At 35.8% G+C, this 22,806-nt stretch overlaps 1 protein-coding gene across 1 annotated transcript in view; it reads left to right on the top strand.

The window, feature by feature from the left end:
- The window catches only part of MDGA2 (MAM domain containing glycosylphosphatidylinositol anchor 2), a 917,184-nt gene that overhangs the window by 812,582 nt on the left and 81,796 nt on the right, over positions 1 to 22,806 (top strand). Inside the window, exon 10 of the mRNA XM_070797384.1 lies at positions 5,004 to 5,152. Within this exon, the coding sequence (XP_070653485.1) occupies positions 5,004 to 5,152 (149 nt within the window). The remainder of the gene's footprint in view (positions 1 to 5,003; positions 5,153 to 22,806) is intronic.

The raw sequence follows: 22,806 nt of genomic DNA, 5'->3' as shown, positions 1-22,806 counted from the left end.
TTTCACTTTCATGCATTGGAGAAGAAAATGGCAACTCACTCCAGTGTTCTTGCCTGGAGAATCCCAGGGACAGAGGAGCCTAGTGGGCTGCCGTCTGTGGGGTTGCACAGAAGCGACTTAGCAGCAGCAGCAGCAGACTATAGATAATATTGACTTGTCCAAAAAGTTCAATAGGGTTTTATCTAACATCTTTGGCCAATCCAATAGAAATATTAAATGGAATTTATAAGTAAATTCAATTGTGCTTAAAACAATTGAAGTAATACAAGAAATAGTAGGCAAATATTTCATAGCAACTTATAGACTTGAGACTGAGCCCTACCTTAAAGGCCATTTTGTTGGCAATCATCCACCCATTTAATCCCTACTAAATGGTAGTTAGGTATTGACTAAATAACTCTCATCAGTTCAGTTCAGTTCAGTTGCTCAGTCATGTCCGACACCTCATGGACTGCAGCACACCAAGCTTCCCTGTCCATCACAACTCCTGGAGCTTACCCAAATTCACGTCCATCGAGTCAGTGATGCCATCCAACCACGTCATCCTCTGTCATCCCCTTCTCCTCCTGCCTTCAATCTTTCCCAGCATCAGGGTCTTTTCAAATAAGTCAGTTCTTCACATCAGGTGGCCAAAGTATTGGAGTTTCAGCTTCAGCATCAGTCCTTCCAGTGAATATTCAGGACTGATTTCCTTTAGGATTGACTGGTTGGATCGCCTTGCAGGGAACTCAAGAGTCTTCTCCAACAGCACAGTTCAAAAGCATCAATTCTTCAGTGCTCAGCTTTCTTTATAGTCCAACTCTCACATCCATACATGACTACTGGAAAACCATAGCTTTGACTGGATAGACCTTTGTTGGCAAAGCAATTTGTCTGCTTTTAAATATGCTATCTAGGTTGATCATAACTTTTCTTCCAAGAAGCAAGCATCTTTTAATTTCATGGCTGCAGTCACCATCTGCAGCGATTTCGGAGCCCAAGAAAATAAATTCTCTCACTGTTTCCATTGTTTCCTCATCTATTTGACATGAAGTGATGGGACCAGATCCCATGATCTTAGTTTTCTGAATGTTGAGTTTTAAGTCAACATTTTCACTCTCTTTCACTTTTATCAAGAGGCTCTTTAGTTCTTTGCTTTCTGCCATAAACGTGGTATCATCAGCATATCTGAAGTTATTGATATTTCTCCCAGCAATCTTAATTCCAGCTTGTGCTTCATCCAGCCCAGTATTTCACATGATGTACTCTGCATATAAGTTAAATAAGCAGGGTAATAATATACAGCCTTCACGTATTCCTTTCCCAATTTGGAGCCAGTCCATTGTTCCATGTATGGTTCTAACTCTTGTTTCTTGACCTGCATACAGATTTCTCAGGAGGCAGTCAGGTAGTCTGGTACTCCCATCTCTTTAAGAATTTTCCATAGTTTGTTGTGATCCACACAGTCAAAGGCTTTGAAATAGTCAATAAAGCAGAACTAGATATTTTTCTGGAACTCTGTTGCTTTTTCAATGCCTCAGTGGATGTTCACAATTTGATCACTGGTTCCTCTGCCTTTTTAAATCAAGTTTGAACATCTGGAGGTTCATGGTTCACGTACTATTGAAGCCTGGCTTGCAGAATTTTGAGCATTATTTTGCTAACTTGTGAGATGAGTGCAATTGTGTGGTAGTTTGAGCATTCTTTGGCATTGCCTTTCTTTGGGATTGCAATGAAAACTGATCTTTTCCAGTCCTGTGGCCACTGCTGAGTTTTCCAAATTTGCTGGCATATTGAGTGCAGCACTTTCACAGCATCATCTTTCAGGATTTGAAATAACTCAACTGGAATTCCATTACATCCATTAGCTTTGTTCATAGTGATGCTTCTTAAGGCCTACTGACTTTGCATTCTAGGATGTCTGGCTCCAGGTGAGTGATCACACCATCGTGGTTATCTGAGTCATAAAGATCTTTTTTGTATAGTTCTTCTGTGTATTCTTTCCAACTCTTCTTAATATCTTCTGCTTCTGTTAAGTCCATACTATTTCTGTCCTTTATTGTGCCCATCTTTGCATGAAATATTACCTTGGTATCTCTAACTTTCTTGAAGAGATCCCTAGTCTTTCCAATTCTATTGTTTTCCTCTATTATTTTGCATTAATCACTGAGGAAGGCTTTCTTATCTCTCCTTGCTATTCTTTGGAATGCTGTATTTAAATGGGTATATTTTTCCTTTTCTCCTTTGCCTTTAGCTTCTCTTTTTTTCTCAGCTATTTGTAAGAACCCCTCAGACAACCATACCTTTAGTGAAGGGAAAATTCATAGTCCATATTCAGAGAGGACTGCTAGAACATTCCTAAATCAGAATATGCATCCTCTCTGAATATGCACTGGCTTTCATCTTTCATAGATCTGTTAAAATATAGTCTGATTCTCTTTCTCTGTGATGGAGTTTCAACTCTCAGAAAACTTCATTTGCCAGGTTTTGAGAGATTTTTTTTTCTTTTTCATGCTAAATAGCCTCTGGTTATGATTTTATTCTTTTGTGATTTCTATTTGATCCTATTTTTTTTAATGAAAATTCAAATGATAGCACTAAATCTAATACTCCTTGTATTTCCCTCTTGGCTAAGTTACAAAAGCAATCCCCTCTTTCCCTGCTCCCCTCAATTAAAAAGCAAAAATAAAAAGCAATAAATGAAAAACCAACCATTGATACTGTTGCCTCCTCAATTCAATCTAGACACTAATTTCTAATGAAAACACTGTATATTGACATTATTCACTTAAACAGCTCATTACTTCATTTATACATGTTGAATGTTTACTTTTAGTCAAAACCCCTGACTCATTATATAGGCTTCTATCAAATGTACTTCCTCAACAGGTTTGGGAAATTTTGTCTCAAATGCAAGTTGTCAATGACATTTTGGGTATTGATCCCTTCATTCAGTATATTGTGTTCCTCTCATCTAGATTTTACTAAGTGATGTGAACATGAATTTGCACTATCATTTAGTTAGTAACAAGTAAAAAATATACAAAATAAAGCAATAAAATAAATGTGATGGCTCTTTTCCTCCTATGCAAGATAATTTGTACAGAATTAATAATCCATTTTCAATTAAAATGAATGAACATTCATAGAACATTTTTAAAAGCACACAATGTTGATGTAAGACTTTACCAAATGTTATTAAATTCATATATTTAATTCAATGTATTTAATTTTACTAGTAAATTTATCAGAAATTAACTTCAGTTCATCTAACATTTTTTTCCTGGTAAACCTCTCTAGGGTAATAGAGACCATAAATTTCATTCTTAGTCTTCAAAATTCATTCTCTAACTATCTGTTATAAATTCTTATGAATCAGCTCTTGTTCAATCCCTAGATGTTAGGTGACTTATGATGAAGAAAAAGAAAACCAGGTAAGAAAATTCCCTGCAAACAGGAACCCAGGAGGAAAACCTCAGGAGGACATTTAATATTTAATCTAATTTCAAAAAAATAAAGTCTGTTGAATAATTTACAATTTATTAAATCATAAATCCAGTAAAAATTGTAAAGCTATCTGAAAGGCCTGAGAAAATGGAAGCAATTTCTAGGAAGACAAAGGCCATACCTCTTTGTTCATTGCCTAGAACACTACTTGCCATTCAATAGACTCTCAATAAATATTGATTTAATAAATAAATGTATTATTGGTAAAATATAAGGGGTAAAAAGTCTATATTTCAGATTATTAATGAGTTGGACCCATAATTCCCAATGATTTGTACATTTTTCAATTTGGCGATTAAAAGAAAAACCTGAGATGGTTTATGTAGGTTATATACACTATGTGTACCTCATGTATGGGGACTTCCCTGGTGGCTCAGTGGTAAAGAATCCACAGGAATCTGCAATGCAGGAGATGCAGGTTCAGTCCCTGGGTTGGGATGATCCCATGGAGGAGGGTGTGGCAACCCACTCCAGTGTTCTTGCCTGGAGAAATTCATGGGCCAGAGGATCCTGGCTCCTGTTAGGCTACAGTCCCTAGAGTCTCAAAGAGTCAAATACGACTGAAGCGACTGAGCACAGACACACCTCACATATCCTTAAAATCTTAAAAAATAATAATAATAATAATAACTTTTTGTTATTGATCAAAGTTCTTGCATTGTTAAGGTTTTGTTTGGTTAGTTTCAATTTACTGATGGAAGACATGGATAATATAAACACAGATTGTCATATTCACTGATTTTTTTTTGGCAGAGTTATCATTCACTTGCTGATAAAGTTTTTGGCTGTTCTGTGATGACCTAAATGGGAAAGAAATCCAAAAAAGAGGGGATATATGTATATGTTTAGTTGTTTCACTTTGCTGTACAGAAGAAACTAACACAGCATTTTGAAGTAACTATGCTCCAATGAAAATATTTAAACATATATAAATTTGGCAAGATTATATTTCCAAGCCTGGCCCCTCATACATTTTAGTCCAATGTAGCTCACTTGATGATTCCATTTAGATCATTCAAATTGTTCAAAAATAATTTCCTGACCCCTCAAATTTGATCCTCCCATAGCTTTTCATGTCAGTTGATGGAAATTCGATTCTTCTGGTTGCTTACACCAAAAAACTTGTAGTCATTCTTGGGTCTTCTCTTCCTATCACACTGTTCATCAAACGTACCAGGAAATCATCTTGCATCTGTTCTCAAATTCTCCATAATTTATTATTTGGTAATAATAGATCTCCATTCTATTATGATACCTACAATCCTGTGTAATTTCAGGTCTCTTTCTGTTTCTAGGGAAGGCCTATGCTCCAGAATTCTATTACGATACCTACAATCCTGTGTAATTTCAGGTCTCTTTCTGTTTCTAGGGAAGGCCTATGCTCCAGAATTCTATTACGATACCTACAATCCTGTGTAATTTCAGGTCTCTTTCTGTTTCTAGGGAAGGCCTATGCTCCAGAATTCTATTACGATACCTACAATCCTGTGTAATTTCAGGTCTCTTTCTGTTTCTAGGGAAGGCCTATGCTCCAGAATTCTATTACGATACCTACAATCCTGTGTGGCAGAACAGACACCGTGTGTACTCCTATAGTCTACAGTGGACTCAAATGAATCCTGATGCAGTGGATCGGATTGTTGCATACCGGTTGGGTATTAGGCAGGTGAGGAATTTAATTATCTTCTTTTGTGCTTATGTGATTCTCTTTGAAGTTCTTGTTATGATGATGTGTTGATATAAATTTTAATCATTTTTCAATGAATTTCAGAACATATTTTTTCTAAATCAAAGATAACAGTACACTACCAAGAACTGTTTCAAATTATTTACAAATCTTTGAAATTAATTTATGCATTTTTACTATGATGTGAGACATACTAAAGTGAGCTTTCTGGAATACTTCATCATTTAGATACTCTATAGAAATTACATGGTATAATTTCTATGAAAGAAACTTATTTAACATGTGCTTACATTTACCTGCACTGAGTAATTCTTTGTCTTATTTCCTAGAAATCCTACATATTTTTATTCTCAGGGATTCAAAGTATATCTGATTTTTAAAAGCTAATTTAATGTATCTGAAGAATAGAAATATTTTGGTAAAATGAGAAAAAAACAATGAAGTAGGGTGTTTTCCTAACGTAGCTGAAGATTATAGAGTCTGTAAAAATATCATAGCTTTTTCAAATGAACCAATGTTAAATTCAGTTATCCTTTGCTGCTATAAATGATATTTTTTTTTAATTTAAATGTAGGTATTTTCATTATTTCCTGTTATATAGTAAGTTATCTGGAAAGATTGTTTCAACATAACAAAACATTTTTGAAAATTTATTTGACTATCATATAAGCTGTTAGCTTTCTTTTACATCTTTGTTTTATGCAGAGATTTGTAAAATGTGTTTTCCACTTTCATAGCTAAATCATACAATAGCATTTTGTGTTTCAAAAGTAGAAAACATTGAATTTGCTTAGAGAAAGATTGATCCATCACCACCAATCCATTCAGTCTCACAATCATAAAACTATTGTTTGTTTTAATCTTGTTAACAAAGTTATAATAAAAGACTATGCAAGATATATCATTAAAATTAAGTTAAATATTCTTATCCTTCTTGTCTAAGTATTCACAGATCACAGGCGTGGTAGGCAGGAATTGTTCACTTGGAAATTTTCTCTATTACCCTTATTTATTTTGGTCCCTAAGTAAATACCGAATACATGTCAAAATTGTTCTATTATACTTATTAGAATTTAATGGTAATTTTTCTTGATAGGAAGGATAGAAACGAAAAAGTTCAGCAGCCCTTTCTCCCCCGGTTTATTGGCTTATCTTTTTATTTTTCTTTCTCAACACAGTTAATGGTTTTAGGTCTTTTGTATTTAGAGCATCCTAGCACATTCTTGACTTTAGATACCTCACATTCCTTTCCAAGTCTTTACCCAATGATTTGGGCAATCATATTCATCTTTTATTACATTTTTTTAAAAAACAAAGGACCCCAGGTGGCGCTAGTGGTAAAGAACCTGCCTGCCAGTGCAGGAGACATAAGAGACGCAGGTTCCATCCCTGGTTCGGGAAGATACCTTGGTGGAGGGCATGGCAATCCACTCCAGTACTCTTGCCTGGAGAATAACACAGACAGATAAGTCAGGTGGGCTACAGTCTGTAGGGTCGCAAAGAGTCAGAAATGCCTGAAGAGACTTAACACAACACACAATGCCAAACTGCAATGTAAAAATGAATCATTTTATTTAGGTGTCTTTTCCTTTTTTCTGGTTATAGGTTGTTCTCCAACATTTGAGTCAGAATTTCATCTTTAATTTCTCACTTTCTTCCTTCATTATATTTTCTTAAAGTGTCTGGGTAACTGCCCTTTGCTTCCTGTATGCTGAAGAGCTGTCTGGTTACATCTGCAGAATTAATTTACCCAACCCTACTTATCATTCTCTTCTTTTATTCTAAAAGTATTAAAACTTTCATTCCCAAAGTGTCTATTATGTATGCAAATCACCTTCTCTATAAATCATATTTGACAGAAGTTACCAGCTAAGTCCTCCCCTCAAATGGAGAGATTTTAAACTTCCTCCTAAGAGGGATCCAACTATTTAAAGCCTTCCTTCTTGTCCATATCTTGTACTCATTATTAATACACTATCTTCTGTAATATTTTTTCCTGGGATTGCCATTCTATTTTCCAAAGAGTTTCTCTTTTTTAAAAATTTTCCTTTCCTGACATGAACATCTGTAAATCCCTGTCTTTGCTTCCTGATCATAAAACTAGTATATAACTCCCTGATATGTGGTGACACACACTTCCCAGTCACTGTGTTCATCCTTGTGAACAAATTAGTTAGGTAATTTCCCCCCATTCTGCTACACTAGAATGCATTATATTTGCATGCATGTAGTGTATAAATTTCTCCTTACTGAGTTTTGCTGAAATTATGAATTTCTTGAACACCTAGCTTCCAATTCTAGCCAATCTAGCCTTGTCATTTTGAGCTTATATAACCTTGAGTACTATTCAGTATTTCTAAACATACTGAAGCCTTGACTCCTACCTGGGAAGTCAAAGATAATAATACCTGTCAGGTAATTGGAGTGTGGAGTAAAATATATTCCCCACTGTACCACAGGCCAGGTTCCCTTATGCAAGGTACTCCTTACACAAACATCTGTGATAATTCTTAAACTCATCTTCCTGGGATGTGTTAACAGTTTTTGGTTTTTTTTTTTAAGTGCATTTTAAGAGTTTAACATATGTAGTATTTTTATTTCAGCTTTAATTCAGAACACTGTATATCCTGGATCTAAGTAGTATTCCAAGCCATGATTTTCACAAAATAATTTCTAGCCATTTTTTTTCACTTGTCTTATTTTTATTTCAAAACTAGTGTCTTCTCTAATATCCATTTTACTGATTCACATTTTTCTATTCCACTATCAGTCTTACTTTAAAGCTTTCTTGATCGGATCAGTAAGCCTGATGCTACTAGTATTCTTTCCAAGTTTGTGAGATTCATGCTATCCACCAGAGGAAGACATATTTCCAGTGTTACAAACCATGGTTCAAAAAACAATCCTTTTTCTTACAGTTTCTGAAGCTAGCTCTTTACTTGCCTTAGCATTATTTTCTGGTTTTCTTTGTTGTTATGATTTTCTTTTATATTTATAAACGAGTATTATTTTTTCCTAGGATGCTTTGTTTTTGTTATACTCTATTTTAATTGGTAATTTACCCAGACACTATATCTTGCCATGGAAGAAAAACTTTGATTTGTCTTTTGGGGATGTTTCAATAAAGAATAATGGCCTTCCACTGTCCTGCCAATGTGAAAGAAAGGAAATGTTTGTAGATATAAATATTATAAGAACAGAAAGATCAAGTATAAACACTACTCTTTTTCCATATTCCACTCCCATATTCTTTACATTTAACCCTTTCATGAAAAATCTTAACATGCAAAAATGGCCTCAGTAGACATCATTTCTTTTGAAGATCCTCTTGCACACCAAAGTTGAGGACCGTAGGGCAGAAGCATTCTAGATACAATGAAATTGATATAATTTTTAAGAATATTCTCTGTTTAATAATAGGAAACAAAGTCATTAAGTAAAATCATTTTTCTATATTATCGTAGAAAATTTAGATTCCTACTTCCTCAAGTATGCACATTTAGATAATAACATTATTTTAAGACACAATCAAATACTAGCATTTAACATAATCCTTCTTTAATTCTGATCTGATGATTATTGTAGTGGAGATTTTATATGACATGAATATGGCCTTTTCATGTCCCAGACTTAGAATTTTGAATCAATGAGCTTCTGAATGTAACCAATGTAACTTGGATGATGTTTAAAGATGTTAAGAATGTAGCAAATTTTATTTTTCTACAAAATAAATTTTAAATTTAAGCAACATAAATTTTTAAAAAGGATTTCTTCTCTAATAATTAGTATTTATGTCTTTGACTATGACTATTTTTTTTAACGGATTATTAATTTATATTACATACTTTATGATTTTAAAATCATTATTTTACTCTATATTTTTATTTTGAGCCTATATATATAAATAATTTCTTTTATCCATAAATTATCTATATTATCTAATGAAAAGTACTTTCCTTTTTAATATCAAGCATGACTTTAATTATACAACACATTTTTGATTTGCTGAGGCATGAAAAGTAAATTTGACCCTTAAAGACTCATGGTAAATTCAGTTCAAAAGAGCCCACCTTTTCTTTAATCCACAAACTGTTAGAAACTTATTTATTCTTAAATTAAGATTATAAAATCAGTACTGTATCATTAAACTCCTTGCTGGGTGGGTTTGGTAACTATACCCAGCATTCCTCCAAATTTTTGGTAAAATTAGCTGACTCTTTTGATTAAATTGTATGGTCTTTATTTAAATATAATGAGAAAAGTTATTTTAGAATTTGATTATTGGCTTATATACTTTTCATAAATGTTGCTGCAGTCTATAAAAAAGCACTAGAATTCTGAAATCACTGCTTTAAAAAACTTAAAAATAGAACAGATATTTCATGTGAAGTTAAAAAATTAATGTATGGAAAAAATTTTTCTAAAAATCTTAATGTCCTTAAATTGTACTTTTTAAGCTCAGCTAAGAAATTGTTTAATCTCTTTAGACAGCTACTAGCTTCCCAACTATTTACTTCATTTGTTGCTTAACAGGAAAGAGAAAAAAAAGTTATTTGAGTGTCTGCTTTTTTAGTATCTAAAGAATTAAGAAACAAGCAAAACTGTTTCTCGGAGAAGGCAATGGCACCCCACCCCAGTACTCTTGCCTGGAAGATCCCATGGATGGAGGAGCCTGGTGGGCTGCAGTCCATGGGGTCGCAAAAAGTCGGACGCAACTAAGCAACTTCACTTTGACTTTTCACTTTCATGCATTGGAGAAGGAAATGGCAACCCACTCCAGTGTTCTTGCCTGGAGAATCCCAGGGACGGGGGAGCCAGGTGGGCTGCCGTCCATGGGGTCGCGTAGAGTCGGACACGACTGAAGGGACTTAGCCGCAGCAGCAGCAACATATACACTTGCAGAAGGTAGTGGCAACCCACTCCACTACTCTTGCCTGGGAAATCCCATGGACGGAGGAGCCTGGTGGGCTACAGTCCATGGGGTCGCAAGGAGTCAGACACGACTGAACGACTTCACTTTCACTTTTCACTTTCATGCACTGGAGAAGGGAATGGCAACCTGCTCCAGAATTCTTGCCTGGAGAATCCCAGGGACGGAGGAGCCTGGTGGGCTGCCGTCTATGGGGTTGCACAGAGTCAGACGACATGACTGACACGACCTAGCAGCAGCAGCAACATATACAGTACAGGTTCTAACAATGAAGGATTTTAGACTTTTATATAGTTTTCTTTTTGTACGCTGTCTTAGAGACCCACAGTGAATGTGATTTTTTGACTCTCATCTTTGGAATAGGGGATATTTAATTGAATAAAATACTTCAATTCACCCTGTTCCTATCTTACTAAACCTTGACACTAAAATACTTAGAGTTATCATATTCACATTCTTATCCAGTCAGTCAACAAAACTCTTACTAAATTAATCATCTCATAAATACTGGCTTCCTTGGTGGTTCAGATGGTAAATAATCTGTCTGCAATGCAGGAGATCCCCAGGTTTGGTCCCTGGGTCAGGAAGATCCCCTAGATAAGGAAATGACAACCCACTCCAGTATTCTTTGGAATGCTATGGACAGAGGAGCCTGCCAGGCTGCAGTTCACGGGCTCAAAAAGTTGGACATGTCTGAGCACACACACATATTAAGTTCCAACAAGAGATGCATTATCTAGTTATGCCTGGATTGATGCATTTCCAAATCCAGTGATTATTAAAATATTGTGCTCAATCCACTATTAAGTTTCAAGATTTACTCCATAGACTGAGAACTAATCCAAATGGCAAGCAAATATTTTCTTAATTCTTCTGGGCAAGATATACTCAGTTCCTTTTGACTTCCATTAGAATATATTTCTAAGACATTTTTTTAAATAACAAACATATTAATGAGATATTAAAAGTTACTTTATTATGGTATGTGCAACCTAAACTTTGTATTTGGTAATTCTGATGACTAATTCAGTGCTTTACATAGGAGTATGACTACCTGAAAATACAACTTCTCAGTGAACATTCCCTCAAATTTCAAGAATGAGTCTCAGACTTATCTTGAATTGATAACTATTTCCTATTGCTTCCTTTCATTTTAAAATATAAATTACTATTTTTTTAGCTTTATCATTTTCAGTTGTATTTCTTTAGGTTTCTTAAGTTGTTTTAAAATGTGGAGTCATACTTATTTTTACACTATTTCTTTTTTTTTTTAACTTATTTATTTATTTTACTTGGAGGCTGATTACTTTACAATATTGTGGTGGTTTTTGCCATATATTTACATGAACCAGCCATGGGTGTATATGTGTCCCCTATCTCAAACCCCCCACCTGCATTCCTCCCCATCCCTTCCCTCTGGGTTGTCCCAGTGCACCAGCTTTGAGTGCCCTGATTCATGCATCAAACTTGGACTGGTCATCTATTTAATATATGGTAATATACATGTTTCAGTGCTATTCTCTCAAATCATCCCACCCTCATCTTCTCCCACAGAGTCCACAAGTCTGTTCTTTATATTTGTGTCTCTTTTGCTTTTAAGTTTAATAAGGCTCCATTTGTTTATTTTTGCTTTTATATCCATTACTCTGGGAGGTGGGTCATAGAGGATCTTGCTGTGATTTATGCCAAAGAGTGTTTTGCCTATGTTTTCCTCTAGGAGTTTTCTAGTTTCTAGTCTTACACTTAGATCTTTAATCCACTTTGAGTTTATTTTTGTGTATGGTGTTAGAAAGTATTCTAGTTTCATTCTTTTACAAGTGGTTGACCAATTTTCCAAGCAGCACTTGTTAAAGAGATTGTCTTTTCTCCATTGTATATTTTTGCCTCCTTTGTCAAAGATAAAGTGCTCATAGGTGCATGGATTTATCTCTGGGCTTTCTATTTTGTTCCATTGATCTATATTTCTGTCTTTGTGCCAGTTCCATACTGTCTTGATAACTGTAGCTTTGTAGTATAGTCTGAAGTCAGGCAGGTTGATTCCTCCAGTTCCATTCTTCTTTCTCAAGATTTCTCTGGCTATTCGAGGTTTTTTGTATTTCCATACAAATTGTGAAATTATTTGTTCTAGTTCTGTGAAAAATACTATTGGTAGCTTGATAGGAATTGCTTTGAATCTATAGATGGTTTGGGGTAGTATACTCATTTTCACTATAATGATTCTTCCAATCCATGACATGGTATATTTCTTCTACACTATTTCTATACCAGAAATGTGTCTTCTTTTCAGCAGTTAAAATATTTCAACTGCTATATCTGAAACAATTTTACCTTCAAATGATAAATGTTGAATGTGACAATTATCAATAAAATTACATCAAATTACTGCTGCATGCTTGCTTGATTATGGATTGCTGTTTTGTTTTTGGTTTTTTTTTCCCCCAAATTTCTGTTCTGTTTTAAAAAGTTCAAACAAGAAATGCAAAATATAACAAAGTGCTTCAGTTGCTTTGCATGTGCTATTGCTTCAGTCATGTCTGACTCTTTGTGACCCTATGGACCTTAGCTCACAGATTCTTTACCACTGAGTCACCAGGGAAGCCCCTCCTCAGCTTTTAATTTTATAAGTTGTTCAATTACGGTATGATCATATCTTTTTAAATTTTTTAATGATAAATGGAAATAGAATAATTAGATTCAAAAGAATAAAAATGTAAATTAGGAAAATATTTATAATATTAAATATCAAAACATTTTGTAAAATAGGTATTATCACTCTTGTTTAGGTACAGAACTAATCTTACAGAAGTTAAGATGTAGTTCTTGTCTTCAGAGAGTTTAAAACATACGAGAAGAGGGACTTCCCTGGTGGTCCACTATTTAAGACTTCATCTTTCAATGAAGGAAGTCTAGGTTCAATTCTTGGTCTGGGAGCTAAGATCCCACATGTCTCACAGCCAAAAAACCAAAACATAAAATAGAACCAATATTGTAACAGATTCAACAGATACTTCTGAAAAGTGGTCCACGTCAAAAAACAAGAAAAACAAACAAACATAAGAGGAGATAGTCAACCAAGTAGATATAGGCATGCTCAGTCGCTTCAGTCATGTCTGCCTCTTTGTGATGCTGTGGACTGTGGCCCACCAGGCTCCTCAGTCTCTGGGATTCTCCAGGCAAGAATACTAGAGTGGGTTGCCATGCCCTCCTCCAGGGGATCTTCCCAACCCAGGGATCGAATCCAGGTTTCCTGCATTGGCAGGTGAACTCTTTACCACTGAACCACAGGGAAAGCCCAACCAAGTAGATATCAAACTACAATATAGTTTGATAAGTATGATAATAAGTGTGGTTGTAAGGTATTACTAGAAAACATTGGAGGGAAACCTAAGTTAACTTTGGGATGTGAGCAATGCTAAATGAAAGAAATACTAGCAAACTGATACCAGAAGGTTGAAGAGAAGTTACACATATCAGGGGACTTGGAGAAATTAACAGGTGCCTGGGTACAAAGCCAGATGGATAAATTTGGAGAAGTGAAAATAATACAGTATATCTAGACCTTTCCTGATAGTTCAAGAGAGAAGGAAGAGACAAAGTGGTGATACAAGGGACTGAGATCATGGGGGGCCATATGAACTGGTCCAAAGAAATTGGACGTTACATTGAGAGAAGTGGGGAGACACATGAAGAGCCAAAACAGAGGAGTCAAGTAATCACTATCACGGTACAAAATAGGGGACACCATAGAGTAAAAGCTGTTGTTTTACTTCAAGTGAAAATTAACAACCTGAATCAGTGCTGCTGCATTGGCAATTGAAGACAGATTCATATGGCAATATGAGAAGGATTTGATGATTAAGTGTAGGTTGCAGAAAAGAAGAGAACATGAAGGCAGAGATGAAGAAACTATTCACTACCTAAGTGCTTGTCTTTAGAAAATCTTAGGTTAAAACATAGTAATATTTGTTTTCTTATTTTTATATGTTAAGAAAATATTATTGAATATGATTGTTTATACTGAAAGAAAAATGAGCTGTTACTGAAATGAATATTAGGCATATATTTAATGAAATATTTTCAAGGAAGTATAAAATGATGAAATTTAAAAACATAAAATCTGAAGAAAGTTTCATCTTATAATGTAAAATAAAGAACCAATATATCTATGCAATATTTTTTAATGTTTTAAATATACTTAGCTTAAATTTATTCTAAAAGATATGTGTCTTAATAAAATGACATAAAAAATTGATAGGAAGTGTTCTTGTATTTACTTAGTTGCTTCTTTGCTTAGAGATACTAAATTCAAACATATGCAATAAGGTCCCTGCATATGAACCTTAAAGTAACAAACTTTCAAAGATGCAAATGTGCATCACGTATCCAACCTAGAGACCAAGGAGTCATAGAAACTTTCAAAAAATATGTCATGCTTTTCATCAGGCAGTAAAGGCAAGTGACAAATCAGGAACAACTTTGTGGCACTTTTGGAAGGACTGTAACATCTACAAGGCCACAGAAACACGTTGATTTTGCTTGGTATAAGTTACAGCCATCACCATGAAAGGATTTGGAAGAATCTTTTCCCACAGTTTGTTCACTGTTTTTGTGGATTTGAGAAGGTGGTTGAGGAGTCTTCAACAGCTCAGTGACCCTCAGGGAGAACCTGGACCTAGGTTTGCAAAAGGATGACTTCACTGAACTCCATGCTGTGCCACTGGAAGAGCTTACAGATGAAGACCAGATGGAAGTGGAGGCCTACCAGGGTCCAGCCCAGGCAGGATTCAGGGGTTTCAAAGGGGAGACGGCTTCAGCGATCAGGATATGATAGAATTAAAGATATAAAGAGTGGTTAAATAAGGATAGCTCAGTGAGAAAATTCAGTGGAGAAAAGAGGCTGAATAACTTGGTTTACGTGGAAAGCTAATAAAATTCTAAGATAAGGAATTTGCATCACCTACATAGGCTGCAGGCATCCTCCCGTTCTCCCGAAGGAGAGGAGACACTAAGGCCTCCCCAGTCAGATCTTAGAAGCCCAGGCAAAATTAGTAGGCTTGATGAGCCTCCACAGTCCAGATGGGAATTCAGCCAGAAGGTGAGAGAAAGAACGACATGGGGAGACCAAGCTTCGGTGAACAAGGCCTGCACTTTATTTTCCAAAGTATTTTTTATACCTTAAGTTGTGCATAGAGGATAATGGGGGAAGGGGTAGAGTCATGCAGTAAGCCAGGCTTTCTTCCTGCAAACTTATCATATGCAAAAGTTTAGGTGATTTACATTATCTTCTGGCCAGGATGCCTGTTAACATTTTATGACCCTTCCTTCAGAAGACTTGTTTTTCTCTAAAGGTGATTATTCTAAAGTCAGGCGCCACCCTCCAAAAGCATTAGATAAAGTTGCATTCCTATAGGGTAAAGGTGTGGTGGGCTAAAACAAGAAAAGAATTAACTCAAGGGTCCAAGGTTACAAACAGTAAAGCTACTACTTATATTCCTATACACCAATTATATTAATCAATACACTGCCAGGGACAAAGTAGGTAAGGGATATGGAAACTTAGCAGCAAACATTGGCCCAACAAGTGAAAAACCCTTCACCAATACAATTTCTAATCAATCTTTTAATTGCTCAAAAGAATCTGTATTTAGACAGTTTAGAACATCTCATGCCTCTCACAGTTGGGAGGCTGTGAACAATCACATGTGGCTGGAAGAACCTGTTTAGGCAGGCTAGAGGACTTCCAAAGGAGTTTGTAGGTTGAAACACTCTTGTCACGCCCAGGAACTTTATTAACTGGAGCTATAAGTTAACTTTTTCAGAGAGAGGTGGTGGGGGACAGCCCCCCATAAAGTCAGAGGTGTAGGTGAGAGCACAAAGCAGCAAAGTAGACAGACTCTGGTTTTGGGGGTAGAGAATTTCCAGGGGGACTCCTGAGGCTCCATCCCGCCTTTGCGTATGCCGAGCCTCCTTCCTCATGACCTTTGCCACAGGCGGAGTTCCTCACGCTGGCTCCCGGCAGAGGCCGAGAGACAGGACAAAGAAAAAAGGAAGAAGAAGTAACTGAAGAAGTGAAGAGATTCATGATTCATGAAATGGCAAAGGGATTTTCTTTATTTGAGGAAGCACTGTTAAGTTTTGAGGCATAGGACCAGAACATAGAATGCTACACAAAGGTTGTAGCTCAGAATGCAATCCAGTGCTATGATGTCATTCTATGATGAGAAAAAAAGACCTCCTATCCAGACGTCACTGTGGTTTTTTTTTCAAGAGGGTAGCTAGAACTGAATCCAGCAAGGAACCAGAACCTGTGTCATCAAGGTGAAGAGGAATGAAATTGCAGCTTGCCCTCCATCTCCTCTAGCTGATGATCCTTCAGCTCAATCATCTTCCATCCCTCTCCCTTGTCCAGTTAGAAGCTCTTCTTAACTGTGCACTTGATGCCAGCCCCCGTATGCCAGTTATTGTACTGTACTGTAAGCTAAAAATGTTTTGTTTTTGTTTTTATGCATTATTTGTGTGAAAAATGCTATCTACCTATTGCATTATGGTACTACATAGCCAATTGTGTTAATTGGGTACCTAGGTCAACTTTTTTGGACTTACAAATAAGTTGCACTTTCAAACGTGCCCTCGGAACAGAACTCATTCACATGTACGGGACTTACTGTATGTTTTTATAAGGTGCTGCAATAAAGGGTCCTAACTTTAACAAACAAAGTCTAGAAGATTTTTTGATAAGAATAGTTTCACTTAACACATGATTTTGTGGGTTTTTTCCCCCATTATGTTATCTCCTCTGTACTTGTATTATCCTTTCCTTGTGTGCATGCACATGAACCTATGCTGAGTTGCTTCAGTCATGTCTGACTCTTTGCTACCCTGTGGACTATAGCCTGTCAGCCTTCTCTGTCCATGGGTTTCCCCAGGCAGGAATACTAGAGTGGGTTGCCATGCCCTCTTCCAGGGGATCTTCATGACCTATGGGTCACTCTTTCCTTAGGTGTCCTGCTGCTGCTAAGTAGCTTCAGTCATATCCAACTCTGTGCGACCCCACAGACGGCAGCCCACCAGGCTCCACTGTCCCTGGGATTTTCCAGGCAAGAACACTGGAGTGGGTTGCCATTTTCTTCTCCAGTGCATGAAAGTGAAAAATGAAAGTGAAGTCGCTCAGTCGTGTCTGACTCTTAGCAACCCCATGGATTGCAGCCTACCAGGTTCCTCTGTCCATGGGATTTTCCAGGCAAGAGTATCTAGTATCCCACAAATATTGGTATACTAGGTTAAGTACTTCTATATTTTGATACAAAACAATCATTACAATATCAGTTGTTTTTTGGAGAGAGCATGCTGAAAATATACACCAGGTTTTAAAATCCTGCCTGAAAGGAGCACATATCACTTCTGTTCAAATATCCTTGTCCAAAGTAAGCCCTATGACATGATCTGAGGCCAAACAAGGCAAACAAGTATTATCTTTATGTACTGCAAGGAATATAAGGATCAAGTATTTGTGAAGAGCTCAAATTCCTACCCAGATCTGTCTCTATGGTAGGCAGTGTTTGACTGAATATATTAATAATACCATTTGAATTTATGCTGAAAATATAATCTCAGAAAGATCTGCTTCTTTAATTGACTTTTAAAATACTAAAAAAAAAGATTTATCTATGAAATTGTACCATTTATTTCAAATAATTAAAGCATAAAGAATTCAAAGACGTTCATGTCTTTACAGTGCCTGAGTCAATAAATAAAGATTAGATTATACATATGATCTATGTAAAAGGATACTAAAATCTGACACAGGCTTCTCTAAGAGTTTAAACCTCAACATTAATTCTTATTTTGTAAGTAAATGTTATATACTATTATAGGTAGGTGGAATACAAAGTAAACCAAGCAGAAAAAGTCCATAATCTCATGAACCTTGTATTCTGGTAGAGAGCAGATCAAAGATACCATAAGATAAAATAAAATAATAAATCAATAGAATATTATCAGAAATTGTCTCATGCTATGCAACACACAGAGACAGAAGAAAACTGGTGTCTTAAAAATTTACTCTGTATCCAAAGAATCTCATGAAAAGTTGAGAAGTAACAGGAGGTTTATCTACTTTTTCCACAAGTTCATAACTTTGAGACAATTTTTAAACCATGTTCTCATGACGTGGACTTATAGTTTAGTCTGGTGAAAAGAAGGAATCTAATTTTTAATAATTAAGTACATTAGCTAAAATTAAATAATAATAAAGTTTTCCTGCATTCATCATGTTATTTAGTCCTAAAAACTAAATGAAATAAATAACCCCAAAATTCAGTGGCTACATTCATAATCCTTAACTATGTTCAGGAATAAAAGGAAAAATCTGAGTTGGAATACAGTTTATATATTTTGAGAACATATTTTGACTGGTCAGTATGTAAAAACCCATGTAATACTTTGCAAGGCAGATCACTTGCATAACAAGAATGTGACAACTAAGAGGAACATATGAGATTCTAAGAGGCATTACTGTGTAGACAAGAAGGCCTACTTTCAGAAGGGTTGAGACTCCTAATGCTTCAATTATAACTGTATTCCCTTGCTTATTTAAATAATTATTTTGAATTTGCATTCCAAAACCAAAGTTATTTAATTAGGATAATGAGCCTAAATAGCTCCCAACCCAAAAAAAAAAAAATGACTCAGAGAAGGGTATCAAGCTGCTAAGAAACAGGTGACAAAAGATAAAACTGAGAAGGAAAGAGTTGCCCAAAGCAGCATGCATGATACCAAGAAATCAACAACTAGAACTTTAGCTACTCCCCACTTCAAGATGGCTCTAACTATGGCAAATGGAATTTTTTTTGGTGACCTTTAATTTCTGAAATTCTGGATGAGGTCTTATGTACTCTGAGTTTTTAGCTTATATTTTATTAAAAGCACAAAGAATAGTAATGTTGAAGATGATTTTGTTTTATCACCAATAAATTGTTAAATAATATATGTGGCTTTATTAACATCTGGTTTCATTGCTAACAGTGGTATGATGATATGGGGGGACATCTGTGGGACATTGTATCAATGATGTTGCCTGGAACTCCTTCTGTCGCCTTTAAATTGGTACCTAATACCCTGCAGCTGAGAACAAAGATGTGCCTCCCACTCTTGAGTTGATAAGATAGAAACAGCCCTAACAATATACTCAGGTAAAGCTCCTTACGTTGTGAAACTTTCCTTTTTATTTATAAGGAAATCATATCCACAAACAACCATTATGATTTCAGATAGTTAAAAAAATGTTTTGGGGGTAAAATGTAGTAAGATCAAGGAGTAAAGAGTGATACTGGTACCGTATGAGAGAGTGTGGTCAGGGGCTCCTTTCTTAGGAGTTGATGTTGAATACAGATATGAGTAAAGTCAAGAATTATGAGCCAGAAAAATATTGAACTTGGAGATGAAAGCAACACATAAGTATATCAGAGGGAAATAAATGCATATGTAAATTATGCATTTTATACTTAGTTTTGCAAGCACTTTATCTGTCAGTACCTATTAGAAAAATAGAGTAGTTTTATTAAAAGAAACAATGAAGGTCCAAATACAAAATTTTTGTATGAATCTGATTGTTATAATAACAAAAAGGCCAGCTGCAGAGAATAAGACATTTTGCTAATTAGAAACGTGATTAGCAGATGAGAGGACTGATAGAGGATATATTATGTGGAAGATGAAAATGAAGAGTCCACAGCTGATTTTCTAGAAATTAAAACAAGCAAAGAATGAAACTTTGTTCATAATTGGGTTTGCTCAATGAGAGACAGTTGTTAATTAATTTTGATGTTGGACTTGAGTTTTTATTAGCTGTCAGTAATCTAAGTAATGGCAAAACATTTTATTAGGATGGGCAAAATGTCTCTCTTCTTATCGAGAAAGTAAGATAGATCTTTCTACTGAGTAACTGATACAATAATGCTTATATTAATACATCGATTCAGTAAGTACTAGGCTATCCTGTGGGAATATCACAGTGACAAAAAGATTGTTTGCTATGTGGAGTTTGCATTATAGAGGATAAATTAACCCAGTTTCAGACAGTTATAAAGAGCAGTGAGTTCTAATAAATTACACTCAAGTCACTCAGTCGTGTCCACCTCTTTGCAGCCTCATGGACTGTAGCCTGCCAGGCTTCTCTGTCCACAGGATTTTTCAGACAAGAATGCTGAAGTGGGTTGCCATTTCCTCCTCCAAGGGATCTTCCTGACCCATGGACTGAACCCATATCCCCTGTGTTTCCTGCATTGAATGCGTATTCTTTACCTGTTGAGCTATTGGGGAAGCCCATGCTTATAAATGCTCCATTATTTATTTCTGTCACTACCTGAGCAGTTATATTGCTGCTAAAAGCAAATGGCAATAAAATAATTGTAGTTCACTATATTTTACTACCATTTTGAATAGCTAGATAATATTTTGATATATTTTAATATTTCAAAAATATTGTGCACTCCTCTGTTTTGATTGACTTACATTTGCTTCTATTTCCAGTGTGTATGGGTTTAGTTTGCCTATGCATAATGACACAAATTGATATCAATAATTACATATGAGATAGTTTGCATGCAATCAGAAGAATATAAGTAAAAGAATAAAATGGATTTAAAAGATAATGAGTACATTTGGCAAATTAAAAAAATATGAGGCATGGTTTTATTTATGTTCATGTGAGGGTTACTTCTTAGTATTTTCACATAGATTTCAAGAAGTCCCACATGCTCAAAAATAGCTTTCCCAATCTTGACACTGCACCATAGGATATTGCTTTGAACATTTGAAATCTTTTCTGTCTTTATTCATCTTCTTCTATAAAGTGAGTACTCCAAATAAGGTGAAATTCTGGACTTTTCATCTAAGTTAAAGACTTAGCAATTCATTTCAAAATAACTTAATGATCTTGTGAGAATGAAGTGAGATGAAGGATAAGCATCTAGGTGTAGAGAGGAGTCTTCTGGGAGATTGAAATTTTTTTCTGATTATCTGTTTTGCATGGGGTTATCATTATATGTTTCCATTAATTTTGTTTTAATAGAGCTGTGACTTCTCAATGCCTTCTTGCAGCAGCAGAAATTTATATTTAGTTCCAATGGTTATACATGGTCTACCCTGGTCATACTACTTAGGAGACTAGGAAATAGACTTCTAAGAATTCAAGTGTGATTTTTTTAAAAAGCAAGTTTGTTGAGACCTTGTAGTTGGATAAGGAGAGTTCACTTAAGTCTGGAGCATTTAAAAAAAAAAAAAGTCTGGAGCATTTAGTCAAGTTTTATCTTATGAATTTTTTTAGGAATGATATATGCTGTTCATTATTTGTTGTTGTTGTCCAGTACCTAAGTCATTTCCTACTCCTTGCAACCCCAAGGACTACAGCATGCCAGGCCTCCCTGTCGCTTACTATCTGCCAGAGTTTGCCCAAGTTCATGTCCATTGAGTCAGTGATGCCATCCAACTTATCCTCTGCCACCCTCTTTTCCTTTTGCCTGCAATCTTTCCCAGCATCTGGGTATTTTCTAATGAGTCAGCTTTTTGTATCAGGAGACCAAGTATTGGAGCTTCAGCATCAGTCCTTCCAATGAATATTCAGAGTGGATTTCTTTTAGTATTGACTGGTTTTATCTCCTTGCTGTCCAAGGGACTTTCAAGAGTCTTCTCCAGCACCACATTTTGAAAGCCTCAGTTCTTCAGTGCTCACCCTTCTTTACAGTCTAACTCTCATATCTGTACATGATTACTGGAAGGACCATAGCTTTGTCTATACAGATCTTTATTGGCCAAGTGATGTCTTTGCTCTTTAATATACTGTCTATTTGTCATAACTTTCCTTCCAAGAATCAAGTGTCTTCTGATTTCATGGCTGCAGTCATGAATACATAGCATTAAGCCAGCTGTTTCACTCTCTTCTTTCACCCTCATCAAGAGGTTCTTTAGTTCCTCTTCACTTTCTGCCATTAGAGTGGTATCATCTGCATATCTGAGATTGTTGATATTTCTCCCAGAAGTCTTAATTCCAGCTTGTAACTTATCCAGCCTGGCATTCTCATGATATACTCTGCATAGAAGTTAATTAAACAGGGTGACAATATACAACCTTCACATATTCCTTTCCCAGTTTTGAATTAGTTAGTTGTTCCATTTAAGGTTATAACTGTCGCTTCTTAACCCACATACAGGTTTCACAGGAGACAGGTAAGATGATCTGGTATTCCCATCTCTTTAAGAATTTTCCACAGTGTTGTGATCCACACAGTCAAAGGCTTTCGTATAGTCAATGAACCAGAAGTGGATGTTTTTCTGGAATTCTCTTGCTTTCTTAATGATCCAACAAGATGTTGGCAATTTGATCTCTGGTTCCTCTGCCTTTTCTAAACCCAGCTTGTACATCTGAAAGTTCTCAATTCAGGTGTGCTGAAGCCTAGTTTGAAGGATTTTGAGCATAACCTTGCTAGCATGGGAAATGGGCACAATTGTATGGTAGTTTGAACATTCTTAAGCACTGCCCTTCTTTAGGATAGGAATGAAAACTGACCTTTTCCAGTCCTGTGGCCACTGCTGAGTTGTCCAAATTTGCTGGCATATTGAGTGTAGCACTTCAATAGCATCATCTGTTAGGATTTAAAATAGCTCAGCTGGAATCCCATTACTTCCACTAGATTTGTTCACGATA

Source organism: Bos indicus, chromosome 10 (genome assembly GCF_029378745.1).
Source record: "Bos indicus isolate NIAB-ARS_2022 breed Sahiwal x Tharparkar chromosome 10, NIAB-ARS_B.indTharparkar_mat_pri_1.0, whole genome shotgun sequence".
Classification (NCBI taxonomy): Eukaryota; Metazoa; Chordata; class Mammalia; order Artiodactyla; family Bovidae; genus Bos; species Bos indicus.
The sequence above is the reverse complement of the archived record's forward strand: the minus strand, read 5'-3'. Positions and strand labels throughout refer to the sequence as shown.